The sequence below is a fragment of the Thamnophis sirtalis genome, unplaced genomic scaffold, assembly GCF_051295495.1.
Source record: "Thamnophis sirtalis isolate CommonGarterSnake01/CBP01778 unplaced genomic scaffold, rThaSir2_p1.2 scaffold_10, whole genome shotgun sequence".
NCBI lineage: Eukaryota > Metazoa > Chordata > Lepidosauria > Squamata > Natricidae > Thamnophis > Thamnophis sirtalis.
This window is the reverse complement of record NW_028261390.1, coordinates 50,586,886-50,611,041: the sequence shown is the minus strand read 5'-3', so window position 1 is coordinate 50,611,041 and position 24,156 is coordinate 50,586,886. Positions and strand designations below refer to the sequence as shown.

The window sequence follows — 24,156 nt, the reverse complement described above, 5'->3', positions numbered from 1 at the left end:
AATTAGGAAAGTGGTATCATTCCAGAAGTCAAATACATGGAAATGTCAAAGCTCATTTAAAAAGATGTCTTTAAGATAGCATAAAAATAGGTTAGTTTGGGGTTGTTAGTTTTCATTTGAAGAAAATATATTCTAATAACCTAACTAGATTTGTTTCTATGTGCTTAACTTTATTTATACCAGTAGTAACTTCATTTTTATGGCATATTTGATTTTATTCATTTGTCTGCTTTTAAAATATCTTTTTTTAATGTTCTGTACATCCCTTAAATTTCTAATGTGAATAAGACATATGCATGCATGCAATAGTAATTAGGAAAAGTAATGAAAATATTTTTTCCAGATTTAGAAATGAATTGTTAATATTATGTGGCTACATTGGGGCATTACTGGCTATTCGAAGACAATATACCAGCATTGTACCAGCTCTTTATGAGTATACAAGGTAATTCTTCTGTAATAACTTAATTAAAAGTCCTCCTAGGAATTATGAGAGCTCCATTTCTTTTTTTATTTTTAAAATATGTCATTCTAAATGTTCTAATTTTTCACATCTCTGTGGACAGTTTGTGACTGTCATTAGTATTAGATCAATGTACCTTCCCTTTGAAATGTATCTAGTTTTCCTAATGAAAAATACAGTTTGAGTAAAAGAATGACATTTGTTCAATAGTTGTTTTAAACCTTGTAGCAACGTTCCGACTGATGAATCCAACCAAAGCAAGCACAACTGAGACGATCCAATTTCTTAATACAAAACTTTATTGACTACATCACTTTAGTACCAAAAAGGACAAAACCAGATCTGACCATTTCCCTCATAAACCTACACAGTCAAAATTCAGGTTCTTCTCCCCACAATTAGATCAGGTCACATTGTTCAATGGAGTCTCCTGGTATTGTGAGAAAGTCTTTTGGCTCTGATAAACACCTGCCAAAACATGCTTGGTTCTCATGGCTGGCATCTTGACGTTTAGAATCTAAGTTCTAGCTACCCCTTCCCTCCCCCTCCCCATAGTTCATTGGCAAGTTAAGAAGCAATAATAGTTGCAACAGAAAAAAGGACCTTTTGAAGCTTGACACCTTGTTTGAATTATTATCAAACCCCTCACTTTTATATTAGATAGAAATTGAAACAAGATTATAGACAAACCTTCTTCAATTCTACTTTCCAGTATGTTGTATCTGAATTTCTTTATCTCAGCCTGAAATCACTAGATTGGGGAAAGTTGGAAAAAATTGTCATAGTTTAGGTTCTAAACATTTTACATTTAAACTGTGGACTATGACAAGTATTGATCCATATAGACTATATGTTGCTATCATGGATCATCCATATTAAATGTATACTGTTCCATATGGAATGGAGTGTAATCTATAGAACTAACTTGTGTTACTCTATATTTTTTCCAGTCAGCTTTTAAAAAGAAGAGACGTATGTGTACCTCTGAAAATTGAGCAACTCTCTGAGGAACTAGATGCTTGGAGAGCTTGTAGCCAATCATTAAACAAGTAGGTGTATGGTACTTTATTTAACATGGTGTGAATTTATGACATTTTGCTTTATGTGGAAAAATTGCATGGCATTTTAAAAATATTATTTTTCAATTGTGAAATTTTATGATTATTCTTACAAATACTAGCATGCCTACATTTTATAGGTCTTCTGATGAATTACTACAGATACCATCATCTGAATTGCAACAACAGATTTATGCAACAATGCTTTCACGAATTAAAGAAGAGCCTCTTCAAGTAACCATTGGAACAAATTACGTTTCTGGATCTAACCTTCCTGGTCATTCAGATATTCATATCTCTTGTTTGACAGGATTAAGAATACAGGTATTAGAACTGGAGTACATTCTGTAAGAACTTACAAGTATTAGTATTTCTGGTTATGTCCAACCATAACACAAATGGAAAGTCACTTACACTCTGGTGCTTCCCCATCTCCCTATTTGGCAGTGGTTAGAATGCAGTACTGCAGGCTACTTCTGCTGACTGCCCGCTGCCAGCAATTTGGCATTCAGCCTTCTATCTTTCTCAGGTCAGTAAAATGAGGACCCAGATTGTTGGGAGCAATATACTGACTTTGTAAATCATTTAGAGAGGGCTGTAAAGCACTGTCAAGAGGTATATAAGTCTGAGTGCTATTGCTATATTCTTTCAATAGAAGATTTTGAATCTCCTGCAAAGATAGTATCCTAGATAGCATAATTTTAGTGCCTGGAGGCAGTTGGGTCTAGATGAGGATAACCAGGCTGAAACACAACTGTTCATCCGGGCTGTGCATGGATGAATCATTTGATTTCAGGAATTTAGCAGCTTTTGTTCTTGGCAGAGTTATATTTCCTCAGACAGATCTGATATGCAGTTTGGATTTTTTTTGAGCAGGTGGCAATTGTGGAAACCCCTTATTTGCATTTCTACCTTTTCCTAGGAGGCTTTACTCAGTCACTCACACCTTAGTCACCTTGTAGATGGTCCACTGCAATGTATTCTGAATACAGCTGCTTTGGAGGCCACTCAGAAGATATAGTTGGTCAAAAATATGATGGGATGAGCAATGAGATGTGTACCTAATGCCCATGTAACATCTCTGATATATTAATTGTAGTGGTTATCTGTGAGTTTTGATCGGAATTCAAAGTGTTTGTTGGCATCTATTAAGCTTTACCTGATTTTTGTAGGACTTCTTGTTGCCAATTGTACCTCCTTCTCTGATAAATTCTGAAGTTCAGCATTCTTCAAGTTCCAATTGTTAAAAAATGTGTGACCTAAGAAATGCATCTTCTCTGTCATTGCCATTGCAATATTTCCCCTTAAATCTATATGAATCCTGTCAATTGCCTACCTGCTTCAAACATTACAGATAATTGTTATATAAGATTTTCTTGAAAAAGATGAAGGGAATCCTCTATATTTGAGGGTGATTGTTAGAAGAATAAGGTGCAATAGAAATCTCTTACTTGATTTCAGGAAACAAATATCTTGTCCCCTTGTTTCATTACAATGTATGATGATGCATGTGTTAGATTTCAATTAAAACACAGAATTTCAATTCTCTAAACAAAGCTTCATGAAATGAAATCTGCCCACCTTTCCTTCCTTCCCTTCTTCACTTGTTCACTCAAAATCTGCTCATAGTAGCAAGACTCTGAGGCATAAATACAGAAGGAAGTTATATGTGTTAGCATAAAAGATCATGTTTCTAGGCATAAACAAGAAATTATTTAATATCTAAACTTTTTTGCTTTACTAATTATTTCTCCTAAACTTGTAAAATATTTTATTTTTAAAGTTGTAAATGAATATATACTTATTTTTAATGTATTTTAATACAAAAAGTATAATTTTTGTATGTCTTATTTTATAGGGTCCTGTATTTTTCCTTGAAGATGGAAAGTCAACAATTTCATTAAATGATGCATTGATGTGGGCAAAAGTGAATCCTTTCTCTCCACTGGGGACAGGAATACGACTCAATCCATTCTGATAAAGAAATCTTTCTATCAATAATGATAGTTGCTTTTATTTTATTTGTGGAAAGATTTGAGGTTGATACTTGAACAGTTTTATAAACCTTGTGAATTATAACTTTAATTTTTTATATTAAAATAGATAACCCAAAGAGAATTTCATATATCATTGGCAGCCACGGGCTTTTAGAAGAAGATTGAAATTAGGTATCTGTGAACACTCTTGTGAAGCACATTGCTGGGTCATACAATAGCAATTTATGCTTTGAATTATTCCTTAGACGACACATGCAACCTATTTTAAATGAAGTGTATTTGTCTCCTCCTAGTGGAAATTAAGGGCATAGCCTAACAAGTACTGTTTTGGAAAAAAGATCCATTGAAACAAGTAGACATTTTACAGCTGTGATGCATGATGGATTGTGTTTTCATATTTATAATAAATTATTAATGTGTGTAAATTTAATAGTTGTATAGTAAATTGGTAAGCAGGTATTTTGGGATACTTAGCTTATACTGAGCATAAGAACGTTTTTAAAATATATTTTGAATATCTGGATTTGCATTTAACATTATTTATTTTAAAAGATTAAGCATATTTCTAAAATTTATTTTCCAATAGATCTCTTTTAAGTAAACTATTCATTGTATCAAAATAAACTATGTAAATTTACAAGGAATTAACTATTTTCATTTTAGTGTTTGTAAATATATGACATTTAAAGTTTCAGCATCTAAATAAATTAGGTTTGTTTTAAATAAAAGTTTTTTTCTGAACATATGTAATTAAGTTTCAGTTTATTATCACTATCTCTTCTTTAGGTTACAACTTCTACATGACCAATATGGTCAGGATATTGGGAGGAAGAGTACACTTTACCAAAGCATTCTGTCTGTGAAAGTGAAACACGATCTCTGCTAAAATAAGTTGCTTTTCCATAGTGGATGTGTGTGAAGCTCCTTCCTGAAATTAAATACTGAAAGATTTGTTTGTTTTGACCTTGCACTTCCCCTCCCCTGTGGTTGTAAGCCGCCCTGAGTCCCCTCAGGGAAAAGGGCGGCATATAAATCCCAATAAACCTAAACCTAAACCTAAACCCAGATACCTAACAGCAAGTAGATAAATGTGCTTTATTGCACATTGGATGTGTTTCTTTTCAGCTTCTATGTTGAACATACATGAACCATTGACTTTTACACATTGAAAAATATGCAAAAGTCAAAGGTTCATGTTTGTTCAGCACAGATACCAAAAAGAGTGGTTCAAGAATCAGCAATGACTAGCTTTAGTTAAACTTTCTTTAGTTCTAGATTTTACTTAGCAAGGCTAATGCCTCTGCTTTTCATCAGCATTCCCTAGAAAAATGTATTACGGTAATAATATGCAATGGTTATTTTGCTTTGTTATGTGTTCAGTTCATTAAACTTTTCAGTCAACAAGCCCTGTTTCTTGCTGTCTACAATTGATTTTTTTTGTCCTTTTGTTTCTAGAATTTTCTTCGTAGGAATTTAAGACTAATCTGTACAAAACAGTTTAATTGAATTTCTAGTTTTAGTTAAGATAAGGGGACCTTTAAAACATATTAAAAGAATAAATTTTACTTCTTTTAAACTTAGATCTTCAACATTTTGTAAAGTATGATATTTTGTTCTATATACAGACAGCTAGTTTAGTGTTGTGGTTAAAGGTGCTGGCCTAGAAACTAGGAGATGTGAGTTCTAGTCCTGTCTTTGGGACTAATTTTCATCCTCGTTTTTTCTTACTTCCCAAGACATTAAAAATGTTTCAGAGCATTTAGAAACTGAATAGTGGCAGAAAATTTGAACATTCGGTTTCCTGATTAACAATTTTAACTGACACCACAGAGTCAATTGTCTATTAAATTATGAAATGGACAGTTTCTCCACAAATATACACATGCATTAACAAGAAACACAGGTTTCTTGTTAATGCATGTGTAAATCTGATAGCCGCTAATTGTTTAATAAGTCTTCTCATTTCAGTCTTTTCATTTGGAGGCATTATATGAAACTATTATTTGTATTATATGAAGTAAATCATAAGATTTCCATGATAATGTAGTAAGTCTTCGGTTAGGAATTTAAGTTAGAAAAACAGCCCTACGGGCAAACTGGAAGTCTGTTCCTGAACTTCCAGGTTGCTTCTAAGGCCGTTTTTCACCCTACGGGGGGTGGGGGAGGCCATTTTCGGCCGCCCCAGGCTCTTAGAAAGCCTCTGGCACCTGGGGAGCACGGAAAACGTGTCCATCAGGTGCCAAAAGCAGGGGGAGGGTGGGAGTCACATGTGCATGCACACGGGAGTGGGTTGTGCACATAGAATTATGCCTGTGGGCACACGTACGACACCCCCCCGCTCACCACGCTTTTGGCACGTGATGAGGAAAAGGTTAGCCATCACTGCTCTAGCCCATTCAATCTAACATTCCATTGGTGAATTAATGTTGTACACTAATGTAACATACAAAAAATAATTTGACTGGTTCTAAAGTTCTGAAAGATTAATTCTAAGAAGCTTCCTTGGTTGATGATATTTTTTTACGATGACCAATTGATTTCCATCAATTTATAAGTGTACTCTAGAGTATATGTTTAGCTATATTGAACATTTTACATTGTTTCTAAACGATTAAGAAAACACTTGACAATGAGACTGGAGCTGATTCATTTTATTAAAATTATATTGACTAAGAGTTCTAGGTTCTGCATTACTGTATAATAAAAATTTACATTATAGCATGACAAGGAGGTAAACTTCCAGTAATGGATAAAATTATTTGAATTTGTTGTATTTTCTTATACCTGTGTAAATAACATGTTAGCAATATGTCTTTTATGTCAATATTAATTTTTGCTGGCTTATCTGTAAGGTTCATGTTCCTCAAAATAGGACTCATATTTGATTATAAATCTTCTTTTGTATTTCTAAATTTCTTTTCTGTAGTTCTTTAAAATGTGTACTTGAAACTTCAGTATTCATGTTCACATCAAATGCGAATTTCTCAGGTTGTTTCACTTGAATAGTTTTGAAATGAACATCTGTTTTACCTCTGATTTTTGTGGATGGTACATCTAAGAAAGTGGGAGGGGGATTTTAACCACACAATTTCATTAATAACATAAAAAACTGTTTTAGCTTCTAAAACATTTTTTAAAAATGTTAATTATTAAGATTCCTCTACCTGTGAATATTTGAGAAAATTAAATACTTGGGCACACATTTTCAGCAATATATCAGTTTCTAATTATTAACACGATCCATTTAAACTCAAAAATGGCTCATTGAAATATGCTAAATATTGTTAAAAAAATGAAAATGTAGGACATAATTTCAATAAATACATTCAAGTGCAGTTCACTCTAAGAACATTAGCAGGAGAGAATATAAAATGCAGTAAAATATTAATTTAAAAAACTGTCAGAAAACTAAGTTTCCATTTCAACCAAGTTTATTTCTGATTACTAATCAGTCCTAACAATCCAATTGCTGGTAAGACTGGGTAAACAATTTGATCTAAGAAGTGAGCAGTGCAACCTACTTTACTATACATAATGATAAATAGATATTAAGCATTAATTAGGAGAAGATTAGAGAACAAGAAACAAATAGAAATTCTATTTCCCTTGACTTTCAGTAAAGGATGAAAGGGAATGAATATTTACTCATAAATTCCTGGGAATCTCTTCTCCAACCTCCAAATAGTGTCATTTACTATCAATTGCTGGTGTCCAAGAATAAATAAATTTATAGGCAAGAATAAGATAAGCTTCTTTTTGGAAACTGGCATGAAGCAGTTGGCTAGTTGAAGTGAATTCAAGATCTGTCTGCTAATTTATATCCACACAGAGAGCTCACACTGAAAAAGCAATTTCTTCTTCCTCTTACCTGCCTGAAATTATCCTTCAAGGGGTTTGACACAACTAGAGGAAGTAACCCTTTTTATGTTTCATAAGAATGTACAAGGGGCAACATGCAAGAGAAAGCAGTAATTGCTTTGTCTCCTGCTTATATCTCCTGACATGAAACAAATAGGTTCAACCTGTGAGGTTGCCTGAAATGATATTCAGAAGACAATTCTGACATTTCACCCAATAGCAATAGCAATAGCAGTTAGACTTATATATCGCTTCATAGGGCTTTCAGCCCTCTCTAAGTGGTTTACAGAGTCAGCATATTGCCCCCACACTCTGGGTCCTCATTTTACCCACTTTGGAAAGATGGAAGGCTGAGTCAACCTTGAGCCGGTGAGATTTGAACCGCCGAACTGCAGTTTAGCAGTCAGCTGAAGTGGCTGCAGTACTGCACTCTAACCACTGCGCCACCTCGGCTCTATACTCTACAACTATTAACCTCCCTTTCCTTTTCTCCCTAATAATACAAACGATAGTGGCAGTTATGGAAGGTGCAGCTATATTTTTCTTCTGCTAGAGAAGCAAGAGATGAACTCAAAGAGGTTGCAGATGCTTTTTTGTGGTAAAAGCCATTGTCTCAAAACTACTTTTGCCTCTTCTACCTTCATAGTCATTATACATATGTTTGTATCCTGTTATAAGCAACAAGGACAACTTTGCTTTATAGGGAAAGTGGGAAAGTGACCAAGCAAAAAGGGCTTATCACATTTCCAGCTGATTATTGTTCTTTCACTGAATGGCTTGGTAGATGAGATATTGAGAGAATAAAGAAGGCTGATTACTAAGAGGCTCATTATTATGGGTAATTTGAGACCTGTATCTGCTTTCCAATAAGTCAGAGGCAGCCTTAAGATACTTTAATGAGAACAATCTTTTCTGCTCCACCTTTAGGGTATGCATAAATAGGTGTGTGGGCAGATGATCAGTTATGCAAACTCACTTCAGGAATCATTATGGAACCAACACTCCCTACTTTGATGCTGACAGAGGATGAGTAACCTAGAGGCAATAGTGGAACTCACTCTTCGTCAGCTTTCAATATTGCTCCAAGAAAAAAGTTCAAAAGAAACAAAATGGGGAAAATAAATGTGTAGACATTTCCTAAATGGCTGTCGGGGGGGGGAAAAAAGATGAAAAGCAACTAATTGTAAATTAAATAAAAATATGAAAGAAGAAGTATGACATGGTAGGAAAATAAACAGTCTAGAAAGGAAAAAAGGATATAAGTATAGAATGAAAAAAGACGGATAAATCACAGATTAGTATAGAGAAAGAAAGACAGAATTAAGAAATGTGGAGATGAATTATACAAAAACAAAAAATGAAGTATATTCTGCTCAAAGTTTTGTTACACTGTTAACAGAAGTTACAATTCGGTTAAATGTCTAAAAGGAAAAAAGACATAAGCTTGAATCAAACCATGTATATTCAGTAATAACTATTTCAATAGAACTTATTCCTTTAAAAGTATTTCTTAAGTTTATCTAATCCATTTGAATAGAACTGTAACCTTTGAGTTTCAGATCGGAAATAGAATGCTTACTATTTAGCGCAGGAATAGATTTTTCCTTTGGAAGCCTAGTTGTACCAAACGAACGAACCAAAATAGAAGAGTGATCAATGGCAAGTTGTCTCGGTGTTGGTTTAATACCAAACCGTGCTACAAAATAAACAGAATCATTTATCTTAAGCAACAAGTATGTTATTACATATTCCAGCTACACTGTATAAAAATTATATTTCTAAACCACCCATCTCCCTCATAAATTATTAAATTCTAATTATGATTATTAAAGAAAATATTTCATTAATGAGACAATTGAAAAAGATATAGCTGGAGATTTTGCAGACATTGATATTCTAAGAACTCATAAATCTATTAAAATTTAAAAATAAAGCAAGTCTAAAGTATATACACGGTGATAATATTTTTAGTTAAGATCTGCTCTTTTTAATGCACGAAGTTTAAAATAGAAAACAAAATTAATAAAATGAGATGATAGAAAGCAATCTAACAATGCAAATAAATAGTCAGCTGATCAATATTAAATATTTTCCATTTCAAATGTGGGCCTTCTCAAAACAAAACTAACAAACTAGAAAACCTGTACCCTGTTGTGTCATGGTTTCAGAAATATGTCATTACCTAAACTGAAAAAGAATGATCAACAGATGGTCCCCAAAAATAAGAGCAGGAGTGACTTCCAACTTCCCCACTGATTTTCTTTGTGGGTAGCTGACAGGGAGCATTGGAAATCTTCATGTTCCTCCCTCCCTCCCCTTGCCAAGAGGCTGGTAAGTAGCTGCTGCCAGGTAAGGTTGGAGTAAGGGAATGCATGAGTGGCCAGTGTGCTGCAGGTTCAAAGAGACTGGTGGTGTATGCATCATTTCTCTATTGGCTTTTTCCCTGCAAGATTGGAAGATGGTAAGGAGTATCAACAATCATATCAGTTCCTTCTCAGTTCTCACTGACTTGTGGAAAGCTATCAGGAAATCATCAAAATCATGTGACCACAGCCAAGTGCAGCCGTACAGTGTCAAAGGGGAACCAGCAAAAAATATCCCCAAATTTTATTCTCTCAAGACTAATGGGTCCCAGTGTTCTGTAAGTTGGCCTATTTGAGGTATTTCTTGAAAATATTTTGCTTTATGTAGAGTTTCAAAGAATTGAAGCTTACTAAGTTTCAAACAGACACAAGAGTTTTTGTAGTATATAGATGAAAGGCAAACCGGATCTCCTGCAACAGGTAGCCCTGTAACTCTCTGAGTTCTTATCAAATTGATTCGGGATAAAGGGCAAGCCATGGAAAGTCCTTTTAAGGTAAGTTTGAAAAGTGCAGCTAACTTTATTGTTTTTTTTAAAATACATGTATTCCTATTAAGTTATGCTGACGGAAATATTCTTATGTTATTCAAAAAGATGCTCTCAAAAAGATACTTACATGGATGTTGTTCTCTCTCTATTAACCTTCGCTGCCTATGTATATCAAGGATGGCATTTATTTTTTGTTTATTTCTATAAATATCAGGTTCTGCCATTATTTCTGACAGACCGATATTGTTTTTAATAGCCCTTGAAGCAGTTGATCTAGCAACTAGTGGTAAATTGTCCTGGTAAATACGATCAGTAAAATCAATCTGTTCATCTTGAATATGTTTTATACTACAAGAGAAAAAGAAAACATATTACAGTTTCTTTCGCTAATGAAGCAATAAGGCAATGCTGGGTTGTCTGTGTGCTTATATATACAGGTGAAACTCAAAAAATTAGAATATTGTGCAAAAGTTCATTTATTTCAGTAATGCAACTTAAAAGGTGAAACTAATATATGAGATAGACGCATTACATGCAAAGCAAGATAGTTCAAGCCGTGATTTGTCATAATTGTGATGATTATGGCTTACAGCTCATGAAAATCCCAAACCCACAATCTCAATAAATTAGAATATTACATGCAATAAAACAAGGATTGTACATAGAACAATATTGGACCTCTGAAAAGTATAAGCATGCATATGTACTCAGTATTTGGTTTGGGCCCCTTTTGCAGCAATTACTGCCTCAATGCGGTGTGGCATGGAAGCTATCAACCTGTGACACTGCTGAGGTGTTATGGAAGACCAGGATGCTTCAATAGCGGCCTTCAGCTCTTCTGCATTGTTCAGTCTCAGTCTCTCATCTTTCTCTTGGCAATGCACCATAGATTCTCTATGGGGTTCAGGTCAGGCAAGTTTGCTGACCAATCAAGCACAGTAATCCCACGTCAATCCCACCTGGTCATTGGACCAGGTTTTGGTGCTTTTGGCAGTTGCCAAAGTCCTGCTTGGGCAGCTGCCAAGTCCTGCTGGAAAATGAACTCAGCATCCCCATAAAGCTCGTCTGCAAAGGAAGCATGAAATGCTCCAAATCTCCTGGTAGATGGCTGCGTTGACCCTGGACTTAATGAAGCACAGTGGACCAATACCAGCAGATGATATGGCTCCCCAAATCAACAGAGACTGTGGAAACTTCACCCTGGACTTCAACCATCTTGCAGTGTGTGCCTCTCCATTCCTCCTCCATACTCTGGGTCCTTGGTTTCCAAATGAGACGCAAAAATTGCTCTCCTCAGAAAAGAGGACTTTGGACCACTGAGCAACAGACCAGGTCTGTTTTTCTTTAGCCCAGGTAAGACGCCTCTGACATTTGAGCTGAGGTGGCGCAGTGGTTAAATGGAGCACTGCAGGCTACTTCAGCTGACTGCAGTTCTGCCGTTCGGCTGTTCAAATCTCACCGGCTCAGGGTTGACTCAGCCTTCCATCCTTCCAAGGTGGGTAAAATGAGGACCCGGATTGTTGTTGGGGGCAATATGCTGACTCTGTAAACCACTTAGAGAGGGCTGAAAGCCCTATGAAGTGGTATATAAGTCTAACTGCTATTGTTATTGCTATTGTTGTTCAGGAGCAACTTGACAAGAGGAATATGACATTTGAAGCCCATGTCCAGGATCCATCTGTGTGTGGTGGCTTTTGATGCACTGACTCCAGCCTCAGTCCACTCCTTGTGAAAGTCCCCCATACTTTTGAATGGCCTTTTCCTGACAATCCTCTCCAGGCTGCGGTCATCCCTGGTGCTTGTGCACCTTTTTCTTCCACACTTTTTCCTTCCACATAACTTTCTATTAATGTGCTTTGGGAACATCCAACTTCTTTTGCAATTACCTTTTGAGGCTTTCCCTCCTTATGGAGGGTGTCAATGATGGTTTTCTGCACAACTGTCAGGTCAACACTCTTTCCCATGATTGTGATTCCTACTGAACCAGACTGAGAGACCATTTAAAGGCTCAGGAACCCTTTGCAGGTGTTATGGCTTAATTAGCTGATTAGAGTGGGACACTTTGAGCCTAGAATATTGCACCTTTTCACAATATTCTAATTTTCTGAGATTGTGGATTTGGGGTTTTCATGAGCTGTAAGCCATAATCATCGCAATTATGACAAATCACGGCTTGAACTATCTCGCTTTGCATGTAATGAGTCTATCTCATATATTAGTTACACCTTTTAAGTTGCATTACTGAAATAAATGAACTTTTGCACAATATTCTAATTTTTTGAGTTTCACCTGTATATTTTTAAACTGAAACTCAAAATAACTTGAAATTCTATAGATTCACAAATCAATGATGACATTTATTTGGTTTTTCCCCCCTTCCCATCTAATTTAGTTTTTCCTGGAAAAAAGTATAGTAGTTGATTATCTTGTCTTCTATGTTATTTAATGCTAACATTTAGGTATTAACATACAAATTTCAAATATAGCACTGAAGAAACATACCGACTGTTTGTCAGCATTGTATAAATATCTTGTACAAATATTTCTGCAGCTCCTGGTTTACAATGAATTGTCCCATCTATTAGCTCTCGTACAGGCTTCAGGTTTCTTTTTGTAAAAAACTTTAACAAAGGATAAAAATACATGAATTCATTTTCTTATCCTCAGTTATTTATCACAAAGGGATAAACAATTTATTTTACATAATGTAACAATTGCCATCAGTATAGATTACAATGCCTGACATAATATCTATGTAACAGAACTGGAAAGACACCATTATTAAACATATAAATATGTAGTACTTCCCTGGAGTCGCTATAAATACCATTATTATATTCCACTTGAAAAACAATAGCATAGTAGTAATTTGTCAATTACTACTGACTGTATACTGATTAATTGCCAGTAGTCTAAACAAGAAATAAGAAACCTGTCTTTTATTGTAACTTTTAAATACATTAAAAATGATAGAAGATTCATAATTGCATTTATTATTCACCTTTTCCAGCATTGCCCAGTTACTGAGTTTGATACTTAGGGAGGTTCCATTTACAAAGGAATGCATATGAATGTCTTCTGGGAAGTACCGAGAGAATATTTCAGCAATAAGGTAGCCATTTGAAAAATCCCTATTTGAAATAAAATTAAAGAATTGAATGAAAGACTAATTTTTGTAAGATTTGTCTTAATTTAATTATGTCATTCCCTAACTGTAGATTCTTACTTAAAAAGGATGATTGTTTTTGGTGACTTGTTCAATTTTTATACTTATTTATACTTTCTTTTTCTAAAGGAAATTAACCTTGACTGTTCTTTGGAAGGACAGATACTGAAGCTGAAACTCAAATACTTTAGCCACCAAATGAGAAGAGAGGAGTTTTTGGAAAAGACTGATGTTTGGGAAAGATTGAAGGCAACAGAAGAAGGGGATGGTAGAGAATGAATAGTTATTGTAGATAGTTTCATTAATGCAGTGGGCATGAGTTTGGGCAGGCTTGGTGAGACAGTGAGGGTAAAGAGGCCTGGTATGCTTTGGTCCAGGAGGTTACAAAGAGTCGAACATGGCTGAACAATAGCAAAATACTTCCTTTTAGAAAAAGGACTAATAAAAATCATTTCCCATTGTAGTCCTCATATCTCAGATAAATAAAACAATTTATTTTGTTATACAACACCAAATTCAAATTTCCCTTCCTGAAAAAGGACCAGAAAGCAAGAATTAAATGATAATAATCATAAGATATAACCAATTTCCATTTTTTTCCTTCCTATCATTTTCTTACAAGTACAAGGTCCATTTTTTCCAGATCAATTGAGTTTTGATCCAATGTTTATAATAGGAACTGACCAACTGGCTCGGTATCTAAGCCCTTTCTGTGTCTCCTAAAAGTTCACCCTTTGTCTTTGGAGTTAAGACCTGCATTCATCAGGAATCAGTTCAATACAGGTACAGGGTTTAATCTGAAGGAAAAAGTTCTGGAGTCAGTTTTTCAATAACTGCATAATGGTTTCAATAAATGTACAAATTGCCTTCAAACACCACAAGTCTCAGGTCACACATTTTAAAGAAAACTTGCTTTTTAAAATAGCCAAATTTTAGAAATTCGATAACTAGCGAAATAAATTTCCAAGTAAACAACTTAAAAAGTCACTATGGTTCATTCAAATAAGAACACAAGGACACTATATGCAAGGATAAATCTATGTGTTTCTTTGTAAAAAAGAGAAAGTATATTGGGGTCAGAGCACAACTATGGGGCATATGTGAATTTTGTTGAGATTCTTTGGCTATTTCTAACAACCCTATTAGCCATTTTGGATTTTTTTAAAAAAAAACAACCTGGCATTTAAAATATATTTTCTATTTCCTCAGTATGCCAAGTACCATCAGATTCTTGGCCATCTGATCAAGAGCAAGGCAAGTCTTCAGGAGGAAGAAAAATAATGCCAATCCTCTTCCTGAATTTATTTGTCTTACCTACGGAAGTTCCTTGGTGAAAAAGTGAGGTCAAGACTCTGAAGCCATCGCAGTACTATCAGGGGCAATCCAGTACGCCCTGGACATGTGGAGTATGACATGAAGGCAAGATAATTCTTCCAAACTGAGGACTTCTTAAGTTCTTAATATTTTTTCCACTTGTTCACCTGTCACATTTGTCATTAAAACACCACAAGAATTAAGACACTATTACAGCTACCTACTTTATCTTATCAATTTTGTCACATTACTTAAAACACTTATAAGCTATAAACTCTCCTTAAATTGGGCAGCATTGATTCCCAAGGTTTTTTTTATTTAGACATTGTCTTGCATATGAAATTATATCTTCCTCAGCAAATATTTAAAGAAAATAGTATCTCTCTACTTAGCACTACCACTCCTTATAGTGATTCTGAGAATTACAATTGCAATATAGCTGATCATTATCACAGTACTCTAGAGAGGACCAGGCGGCCATTCCTGGTGTGACTAGAAATACTTCCTTGATACCCACTAGACTTCTTTACCCCGTTAAAAAATTTTTTTAGAAAATCATAAAAAATTGAAATACTGTAAAAATAAGACAAGATTAAACTAGTGTGTGGTTTTTAATTTTTTCTTCTTTCCTTCTGATAGATATTCATCTATAGAGCTCAGTCATTCCAAAATAAAAATGGTGAGTGGCTACAGCACAGGGCTTTGTTTGAATATTCGTCCAATTGCTTAGCAAAAATATAAAAGATTAAAATGTGATGATAGAAAATGTCCTGAATGTTAAAAAGAACCTTGGGAATAACCTTGCTAATTTATGTACAATAAAAGGGGAAAAATAGAGAAAAATAATAGAAGAAAGAATGTTTTGAGATAGGAGTGGCAATGGGAAAGAATAAATATGAGAAACATTTTTATTTAGAAATTATGGGTTTGTTCATTCTGTCTAAAATTGAGAGCTGAGACATTTTACTCTCTTCTGTATTCCCTAAACCAATGACTATATTTCATTTGGAGAACAGTGAATTATGGATCCCTCCAACATGTGAAAATAGCTGCAGCAATGAATTCAGCAAGTTGCATATATGTATTAGATCACAATAGAAAAAGCTGCTACAGTAGCAGGAGTTGCTAGCCAATTCTGTGAGCCCTTCCTTTATGAAATGCTAGTTTATGATTAGAATATCACTGGATATTTTCAGCTCTTTAAACAACTAAAGAGTTAAGTGCCTTTCACCTGTAAGTTACCTGATCTATTATTATGTACTTTATTGTTATTATTCCTTTCAAAATCACTCCAAGAATTTCCTAGACTTATCACATCCATTGAAAGTTTGCAACATTCTCCAAATTGTAAAAGCCCACCAAGCAAAGCTTAACAGACCTTTGTTGAACCCCTAAATCTTGCTAGACCAAGATCTACTTATCATTTGCAAATCCTACTGCTGTAGATTAAGCTAGAGACCTTAGTAGGAAAAAACAACAACAACCCGGGAAAAGGCGATAGTAAATCAGGTCCATCCCAGAACTCGAGCTGGATTATTTGAAATTGGCTTTCTCCCCTCTCCCTGTAAGAAAATTCAACTTCGCACCCCGATTCAGCCGCTTCTTCCTTTCGACTCCTGTTCTGAACTACCCCATTCTCGGTCTCCAATCTCGGTCTTTCCATCTACACGCGCAATTTCAGCTCTTACTTGTGAAGGGCCTCAGGCTCCTCGGTTGCCGCGTCTTTGATTGCCATAACAACCATCACCAGAGCAACCTCTGGAGCGAAAGTCCCACCCACCAACGCTAAAAAAAATTCAGAAGGCCAAGTACGCATGCGTTTCAATGACGACTGGGCAAGTATGTACCGTTTTGAACCGTAAACTTTAGTCGTTGCTCTCTTTTTCGTAGCAGTGGGTTCGTTTTCGATGTCATGTTGTACTAAATCAGGAAGTCGTTTACCAGGAGTGCAAAGTTAAACGAACCAACCCACCCACCCCTACCGCTTAACACAGACAAACTTCCCGGTCACTTGTGTTCCAGTTATCTTTTCTTGAGGTTGCGTGTTTCTTTTTATTTTCCAAATCTAAAAAGCGACTTTTCCGACTCCGAGTCAGTGGTCGCCTGGCCGTCTCATTTTTTTTGATCTGACAATGCTCCGCTTCCCCTCCTTTTCTGTATGTAGGAATAACCTGTTCCCAGTCAACGTGATAGTTGTACAGACTGTTCAAACTCCGTTTCTGCATTGTCTCGAAATGCCGAAAGCGAAATACTTCCCGTGAAGAGGAAAGACAAAATTGGCTCTGGGATTCATTTTTAAAATCAGTTTCAGGGAAATTGAAAGCAGAATTGTTTCTGTGACGCTTTGCTTTTGTTTTAAGTTGGGGAACTAATTTGATAAGTAATATGATACAAAAAGTTTCATTGTACATTTTAAATTGATAAAGCACTAAAGTTATCTGAATTTTACTGCCCTCCGAAGTTTTGCCCATTCACGTGACTTCGGCAAAATATTTGCTCTTGAACATACAAATTTCCAGCTCTGGTGCTTGTAGGAATTATTTTAAAAAAATATTTTATACGGGTGTGCCTGTCTGTCTTGACTCAGGGTGAAAAAAGCCTTTCTTTGACAATACAAAGGGTGTGGAATTATGCATACTATTGGAGGTTTTTTGAGACTTGCAAAAAAGAAAAAGCTGCATAAAGCTTCTTGAAAACCAGTTTCTAATTGATGGGAACAAAAATTGTCAAATTTCAAACCAATCTGCTTGGGGGGAGGGGGTTGGACTAGATGACCTATATCCCTACAAGGTCCCTTTCAGATCTGTTAATTTGTATCTGTATCAGACTAAAAGGTCATAGATACAGCAGGTGAAATTTTTTTTTTAGAAAATATTCCTGAAGTTGGAATAGATACAAACCATCTGTCCAAAGGTTCAAACTTGGCCACATTTTGTTTGTATTGTTGGAAGGTGGCTTCCCAGAGTTTAATGAAATTTTTAACCATTGCTGAAATGTTCTTGTCCTAAGGGATAAACTGTTGGAAAGTTATAGCATTATATTAGTTTAAAAACATGCAATTTTATCTGAATATTATATTTCATCTGACATTAAAGTGCGGCACTGATGTAATTAATTTTTGGGTTGAAGAGAAACTGTTGTTTTTGTTTTAATGGGAGATAATAGGCTTAATGGGTGGCATTACACATTAGTCTCAGAGCAGTGATAGCTAACTTTTTGTCCTTGCGTACTGAAAGCATGTGACAAACCCCACCCCCATACATACACCCATAATGCAGAACTCTCCCTGGAGGTCCTGCCCCCTTGAGCATGCCTGCTAGGCCCGTTTTGGGCCTAGTAGGCCTCTCTGAATCCTCCTGGAACTAAGCACGGAGGAGGGTCCCCCCATGGCCCATTTTTGGTTTCAAGAGGCCAAAAATTGGGTGCCAGGTAAAGTGCTCCACCCCCACCCACCCCGTGTTCTCCCGTTCCCCCGTGCATGTGAGTGTGACCCCCACACGCATGCACGCACGTCTCCCACATGCTGGCCGGCAGGAGATGCAGTGGAGCTGAGGTGGGCGACGGCTCATGTGTCCATAGAGAGGGCTCTGCGTGCCATCTGTGGCATGCGTGCCATAGGTTCGCCATCACGGCCATAGAGCATGAATGAACCACACACCCTTTGGCCTTAATAAATTTAGAGGAGAAGTTTGAAAATGAACAAAAATCATAGGTATGGAAAATAAAAATAGAAAGTACATCCAGATAACATTAACAATAGCTGTCAGGCTACAGGTCAGAATCCATTCTGTCTTAAGCAAAATATTTCAATAAATGTGGATTGGATGGCATAATGATAGATGGTGGTTCAGAATACATAATTCAAGTATGCTAATCAGTAGTTCTTAGAGAATTAACTCAGTAGAACTTAGAGAGAGCTATGGGACAGTCCTGGATCTTATATTCTTCAATATTTTCATTAATTATTTGGAGAAATATGTGTCAGCCTCTACTTTCCTTGCCTGCTATCGGCTGCCATAGAAACAGGGAGCGGGGGAGCTTGAGATATTTGGGAGGGGGAAATTACTGGTGATGGAGGAGTTATGAAGAAGGGAGTTTAGTTCTCACCATCTTCTGTGCATGCTGGTGACTGATGTTTGGACTTGGTCAAGGCCAACCCTCTCACATACCAACTTGATGAGGCTGTTTGAAAATGCACCCCACATGACACCTTAGGGAGTTGCAGATTGGACATTGGGTTGCGGAATTGGAGGGAGAGTGCTGGGTAACGTTTGATATGTACATGTTCACGCCTTTTTGGCTCAGATCTTGCTTTCCTTTTTGCTGCTTTCAATTCATATCTAGTAAAAGTTACTTTATTTCTATTCAAGTTGAGGTTTTTCTTGCTTGGATATTGAAGGAGGCATGCCTGACAATATGCTTTTAACTGGAGATGACACAAAATAGAGTGGAATAGCTCATAGACTGCTGGAGAGTAGCTACTGCACAGAAATCCAATCCAAAACGATCTTGCTAGGAAGTATGGGCTGACATATGCAAAGCTCTTCATATAGGAAACATAAATCAAATGTAGATGTATAAGATGGAACACTAAAATTTTAAAGATTTCCCATCCAGTCATGACCGACTGAAGGGTGCAGTGCTTATCTGATTCTCAGCCGAGGGAACCTCTATTGTCTGAGAGACGTTTCTATCATCATGTGGCCAGCATGAAAATATGGAATGCAGTAACCTTCCCAATGAACTGGTACCTATTTATCTACCGACCAGGGATGTGCAGTCAGGGGAGGCGGGGCCTCACCAGTGTCATGATGAAAAGAAAAAAATTAAAAGGAAAAAGGCTAAGGTAGTTGCTGACAGTCGCAGTGGATGACTGCTTAGTGCTAACTGCAGGGTAGGCGAGAGAACTACGTGCATTTGAAATCCAGTGGCATCAAATCTGTTTTGTACTATTTATTTATTTGTTTGTTTGTTTAATTTATTTATTTATTTATTTATTTAATCTTTTATAATAATCTTATTATTTATAAGTGCCCATATTTTATTTCTGTGCATTTTAAAGTAATATGCAAACATTTATGATATTCTTTTGTAGTGACTAAAGTAGTAGTAGTTAAATCCCTGTTTTGTCCTGAAATTTCCTTGGTGACCCCAGGACAATTAGGGGCTAGATGACAAAAGAAAAACAAACACATTTACAATAGTAGATCTTCATAAAGTATGTATGCCAGAGATGTCTGAAAATAAAATGACACTTATTTGTTTAACCATCTTTCAAGTTTTATATATGTGTTTCTGTTTTAGAGAAAAAATAAAATAAAATGTACTTAACACATAGTCATTCATCTTTACTCAGTATATATCAAACAATAATTAAACTAAACAATAGATTTTATGCAAAATTTACACGTTCTAGACATTCTCCCCTATTCCCATTATCTACATTATTACTTACATAGCATTTCATGAAATTTTTAAAGACAGGCATACATTGTAGGATCATTCCATTCCAGCTCTCAAAAGACCAAAAATCTAAAAAGCAGTAGCTACTCTCATTCTTTCAACTGCAGTAGGAACATAAAGAAAGTAGCTTCTGTGGGAACAGCAGTATTTGAATAGGCAACCTGCTACTAAGAGCTGCATATTATTTCTTTACAAATGAAGTAACTGAAATTTTTTCAACTAAACTTAATTCTTACAGAAAATGATGATCTTTATTAGGCCAAAAGTTTGGGCATATAGCAGAAAATGGGCACACCTAGAACAAAAATTGAATGATCTGATTTCATTTAAATTTAAAGGTAGCCTTCTAGATATGAATGTTACTTAATGGCTGTTCAAAGTTACGACAGACCTCCTCCCTCCCAAAGCTACTTATGACCCCTTTTAGAAGTTATGGCCATTGCAGCCCCTGTGGTCATTCATCCTTACACCCAACCTCAGGGATATTGCAGTACATCCCCCCGACTCTTTCCCCCACCATCCCATCCCACCCACTCGGACCACACAGGCTTTAGGCCTCTTCTTCACACAACCATCATCCATTGCACACTTAGCTTTTGAAGATCTCCAGATGTCAGGCTATCGAGATCACATTAAGAAACAAAATGGAGTGGTTTGTCCCTTGCTCATGGCTTTGTAAAAGCAGTGGAGAAAATGATGGGCACTTCCGGGAGGCATGGCCCACCTTCTTTCCCCCACATGAGAAACATGGAGATCTTCAGGGGACAGCAAGCAGAGCATAAGATGATTTATTCGGGGGGGGGGGCCTTTGGGACGGGCAGGCAGGCCTGGGCATATGCTAGACCTCCAAAGACTACTCCCACTTCTGCTTAACAACCCAAGTGTTGATTTAATGGCCCTGTCTGGGAGGACAGAGGGTGGCAGTTGTTAAGCAAGACCATTTCCCTTAATGGCCATCACCACTTGCTGGTATAATGGGCAGCTGTATCTCAAGGATTATTGTATTGCAATTAAATTATTAAATGAAATTAGTATAATCATCTCCCAATCTTATGCTTAATAGCCTCTCATTTCAGTTGCAGTTTAAGAAGAAGAAAAAAAAGTCTAGAACTGCATCTAAACCTTGGAAAGCTCCTTGTGACCTGGGATCACAAGTTGGGGAATTTATACAGAGAAGAAATATGGAAACGATTAGAGGCATTAATTTATTTGAAATCCCGCTTCTCTTTCTCTCCACTGCCATTCCTATATTTTTAAGAAAGAAGATATTCAAACAGAATTTATAATTTGCAGTGCAATATAGTCTCCTGAAAATAGCAATAGCCCTTAGACTTATATATTGCTTCACAGTGCTTTACAGTCCTCTCTAAACAGTTTTACAGAGTCAGCATATTGTCCCCAACAATCTGGGTCCACATTTTACTGATCTTGGAAGGGTGGAAGGCTGAATCAACCTTGAGCCACTTAGAATCAAACTCCTGGAGTGAACAGTGAGTTAACCTATGATACCGCATTCTAACCACTGCACCACCACAGATCTTAGACTGAACAAAAGTAAATTTTGAATGGAGTGACTAATCAGTAAGGACTATATTGTAAAAACAAAAAAATACAACATTTTCAAAATATTAGGTCTGTGTAAGTCCTTCCTAAAACATGCTTCGGAACAGGCTAAGGAGTGCACAAAGCCCGACTTTTTAAATTGCTAAGATAGTTGTGGAGAAAGTTGCTGCCTCCTCTGTCTGCATTTGTGTGCATCTATAGCCACTGCATAAGTGGAAATGGTTGAAAGCAGCTTCTTAAATATTTGGTTGCTATAATCATTTAAAAAAGGCCTTCACACATATTACTTTGCATTCAAGATTACTTTTTTCAAAGGATTTGTATAGCTCTGTAAAATATGAACACATTTATGTTTCATTTTAGTAGTACTTCAAGCAATTCCAAATTATGTTTGGCATGATTTTAAATTTTAATGAGCAGGCAAGCTTGTTTAGGCTGCTCCCTATCATTTAATTTTCATGTGTAACATGTTGTAGAATATTTCTTTAAGTTCTGATTCGATTCACTATTTTATTGGTACTGTAAGAAATTTTTCAAGATGTTTGGCAGTTGAAGTTGTGGTACAAGATGCAATCTAGACTTTCCTATATAATTTCGGATTCGTAGTCGACACAGCTGGCAAAGAGAACATGGAGTAACTGCAATTGAATAAAAATGACATTAGGTATCATTAGATAGTATTCTCAAGAACTTACATTTTATACTTATTACATTATATATTTTTATCATATTCAAACAGACATTTTAGTTGAATAAATTTCTTGGGTGCACTGACATGCATCTAAGAGATATGTAGTACATATGTATATTTTTCACAAATAAAATTAAGGAATGTTTGCAAAGTTCAACAAAACCTTGAATGATTTGGGAAAGAAAATAGATTTATGGTTAAAAAAAAAAGTATTTCCAGAGAAAGTGAAGCTTACAACCTGCTGTAGTCAGAGAGGAGGATGAAAAATTCTTCTCCCCTCATTCTAAATCTAATATATGTGCTTCCTCAGCACTGAGAAAGAGAAAAATAAGCAGCTTGGGCTTGATACTGTCATCCAAAACCCAATAGCAACACAGAAAGAAAAAAATACAAACTTTACCTTCATGTAACAGCAGTATTTTTTCCACCAAGCTGCTTGAAACAGCGACATCTACAGGTCGTTCAAATTCAGAATTTTTGGCATTTATATCTGCTCCAAAGTCAAGAAGTATGTTTACTATTTCAGTATTAGGTAGCCTTGCAGCTGCATGCAATGGAGTTTCCAAAAACTTTCCTTTTTGAACATTTGCCCCTAGGGATTTATAATAAGAGCACATTTTACATTAACCTAAAGATATTTTAACAAAGAATCATAATCAAATCACAGTTTTGTTTCTCAGAAATAAACATTTGTTAGAAATTTATTTCATTTATATTCTCTTTCCACATCAGTGAGTATTAAAGACAGTTAATATAACTTGGAAATAATAGTAAAACTAATTAAAGTATAAAAGCCCAGTAAAATAGATGCATATTAGTTGCTTTTCTAAAGCAGAAACTAAAGAGAGCTTTGCCAAAGTCAGATAATACATTAAATATCTTGGGAAAACTGCATTAGTAAACCTCCTGTATGTCAGAGAAATGAGTCTAGCTAGTGGGGACATCTTTAGAAGTGTGTGTCTTATAGGTATTACCAGTCACATAGTTTCGTATCAGAGGTACTTACTTCAAGAATCTAGGTATACATCACATCAGACTAGATTACATTAGACTAATATATCTAGCATTTAGATATATAATGATGAGTAGAATGTGTGCATATGCAGTGGTGAGATGAGGGATTGAAGAAATCTATTGATGGAAGTGGGGAACCAATCACAAAAATAATGGGTTCAGGAAGATATGGAAGGGGACACATTGGTGATAGGCCCCACTTCTGGACCTGTGGTCTTGATGTTTAGAACACTGGTAACCTTAACTTCTTGCTGCTGTTAGTAAATAATAGGTCTGACTGTAGATACTGTTCATCCATAACTTGATGAATAAAGAAAGTAAATTGGTGTGTATATTTCTAGAACCTGGTTGGGTTAAGGTAGCAATGTCATTCTTTTGGAGATATGGCCCAACCCACATTAAGAATACATGTTCAATTCTCATATTACAATGATATCTTGTTGTTGATAAATAATTTTAATAAGGGAATAATTGAAAATTGGTATATATATGTAGCGACTATTTAGAATATTTTGTTGAAAAATGAAGGAATAAGATTTCTGTTTGAATGTATGATGTACAAGGATAATAATGAACATAAGCATACCCGATAGTTGATTGGTGGAATTATGCATAATTGAAAATAGTGATATACAAATATAAATGGTTGGTAAAAAAAAAAAATCTATTACATGGGATTACATAAAGATATACTGTTATCAAATAGACAATCAAGAAT

At 35.8% G+C, this 24,156-nt stretch overlaps 3 protein-coding genes across 8 annotated transcripts in view; 1 reads left to right on the top strand and 2 right to left on the bottom strand.

Moving 5' to 3' along the window:
- WDR17 (WD repeat domain 17) overlaps window positions 1–4,259 on the top strand; it is a 67,256-nt gene extending 62,997 nt beyond the window's left edge. For all 4 annotated transcript variants that reach the window (XM_014055268.2, XM_087724566.1, XM_014055267.2 and 1 more), the window contains 4 exons: window positions 344–445; window positions 1,414–1,512; window positions 1,662–1,845; window positions 3,380–4,259. In XM_014055268.2, coding sequence (XP_013910743.2) covers window positions 344–445; window positions 1,414–1,512; window positions 1,662–1,845; window positions 3,380–3,499 — 505 coding nt within the window. In that variant the 3' untranslated portion in view covers window positions 3,500–4,259. The remainder of the gene's footprint in view (window positions 1–343; window positions 446–1,413; window positions 1,513–1,661; window positions 1,846–3,379) is intronic.
- Window positions 4,260–6,154: 1,895 nt separating this feature from the next.
- Window positions 6,155–16,432, bottom strand: SPATA4 (spermatogenesis associated 4). The gene is made up of 7 exons (XM_014055265.2): window positions 16,294–16,432; window positions 14,708–14,874; window positions 13,229–13,358; window positions 12,730–12,848; window positions 10,355–10,575; window positions 8,956–9,072; window positions 6,155–6,572 (listed from the first exon to the last, which is right to left on the bottom strand). Exons 2-7 carry the CDS (start codon window positions 14,806–14,808, stop codon window positions 6,394–6,396), a joined length of 867 nt encoding a protein of 288 aa, XP_013910740.2. The 5' UTR covers window positions 14,809–14,874; window positions 16,294–16,432; the 3' UTR covers window positions 6,155–6,393.
- A 4,534-nt stretch (window positions 16,433–20,966) lies between these two features.
- ASB5 (ankyrin repeat and SOCS box containing 5) overlaps window positions 20,967–24,156 on the bottom strand; it is a 34,985-nt gene continuing 31,795 nt past the window's right edge. For all 3 annotated transcript variants that reach the window (XM_014055260.2, XM_014055262.2, XM_014055264.2), the window contains 2 exons: window positions 22,825–23,016; window positions 20,967–22,371 (listed from right to left, as the gene is read on the bottom strand). In XM_014055260.2, coding sequence (XP_013910735.2) covers window positions 22,244–22,371; window positions 22,825–23,016 — 320 coding nt within the window. In that variant the 3' untranslated portion in view covers window positions 20,967–22,243. The remainder of the gene's footprint in view (window positions 22,372–22,824; window positions 23,017–24,156) is intronic.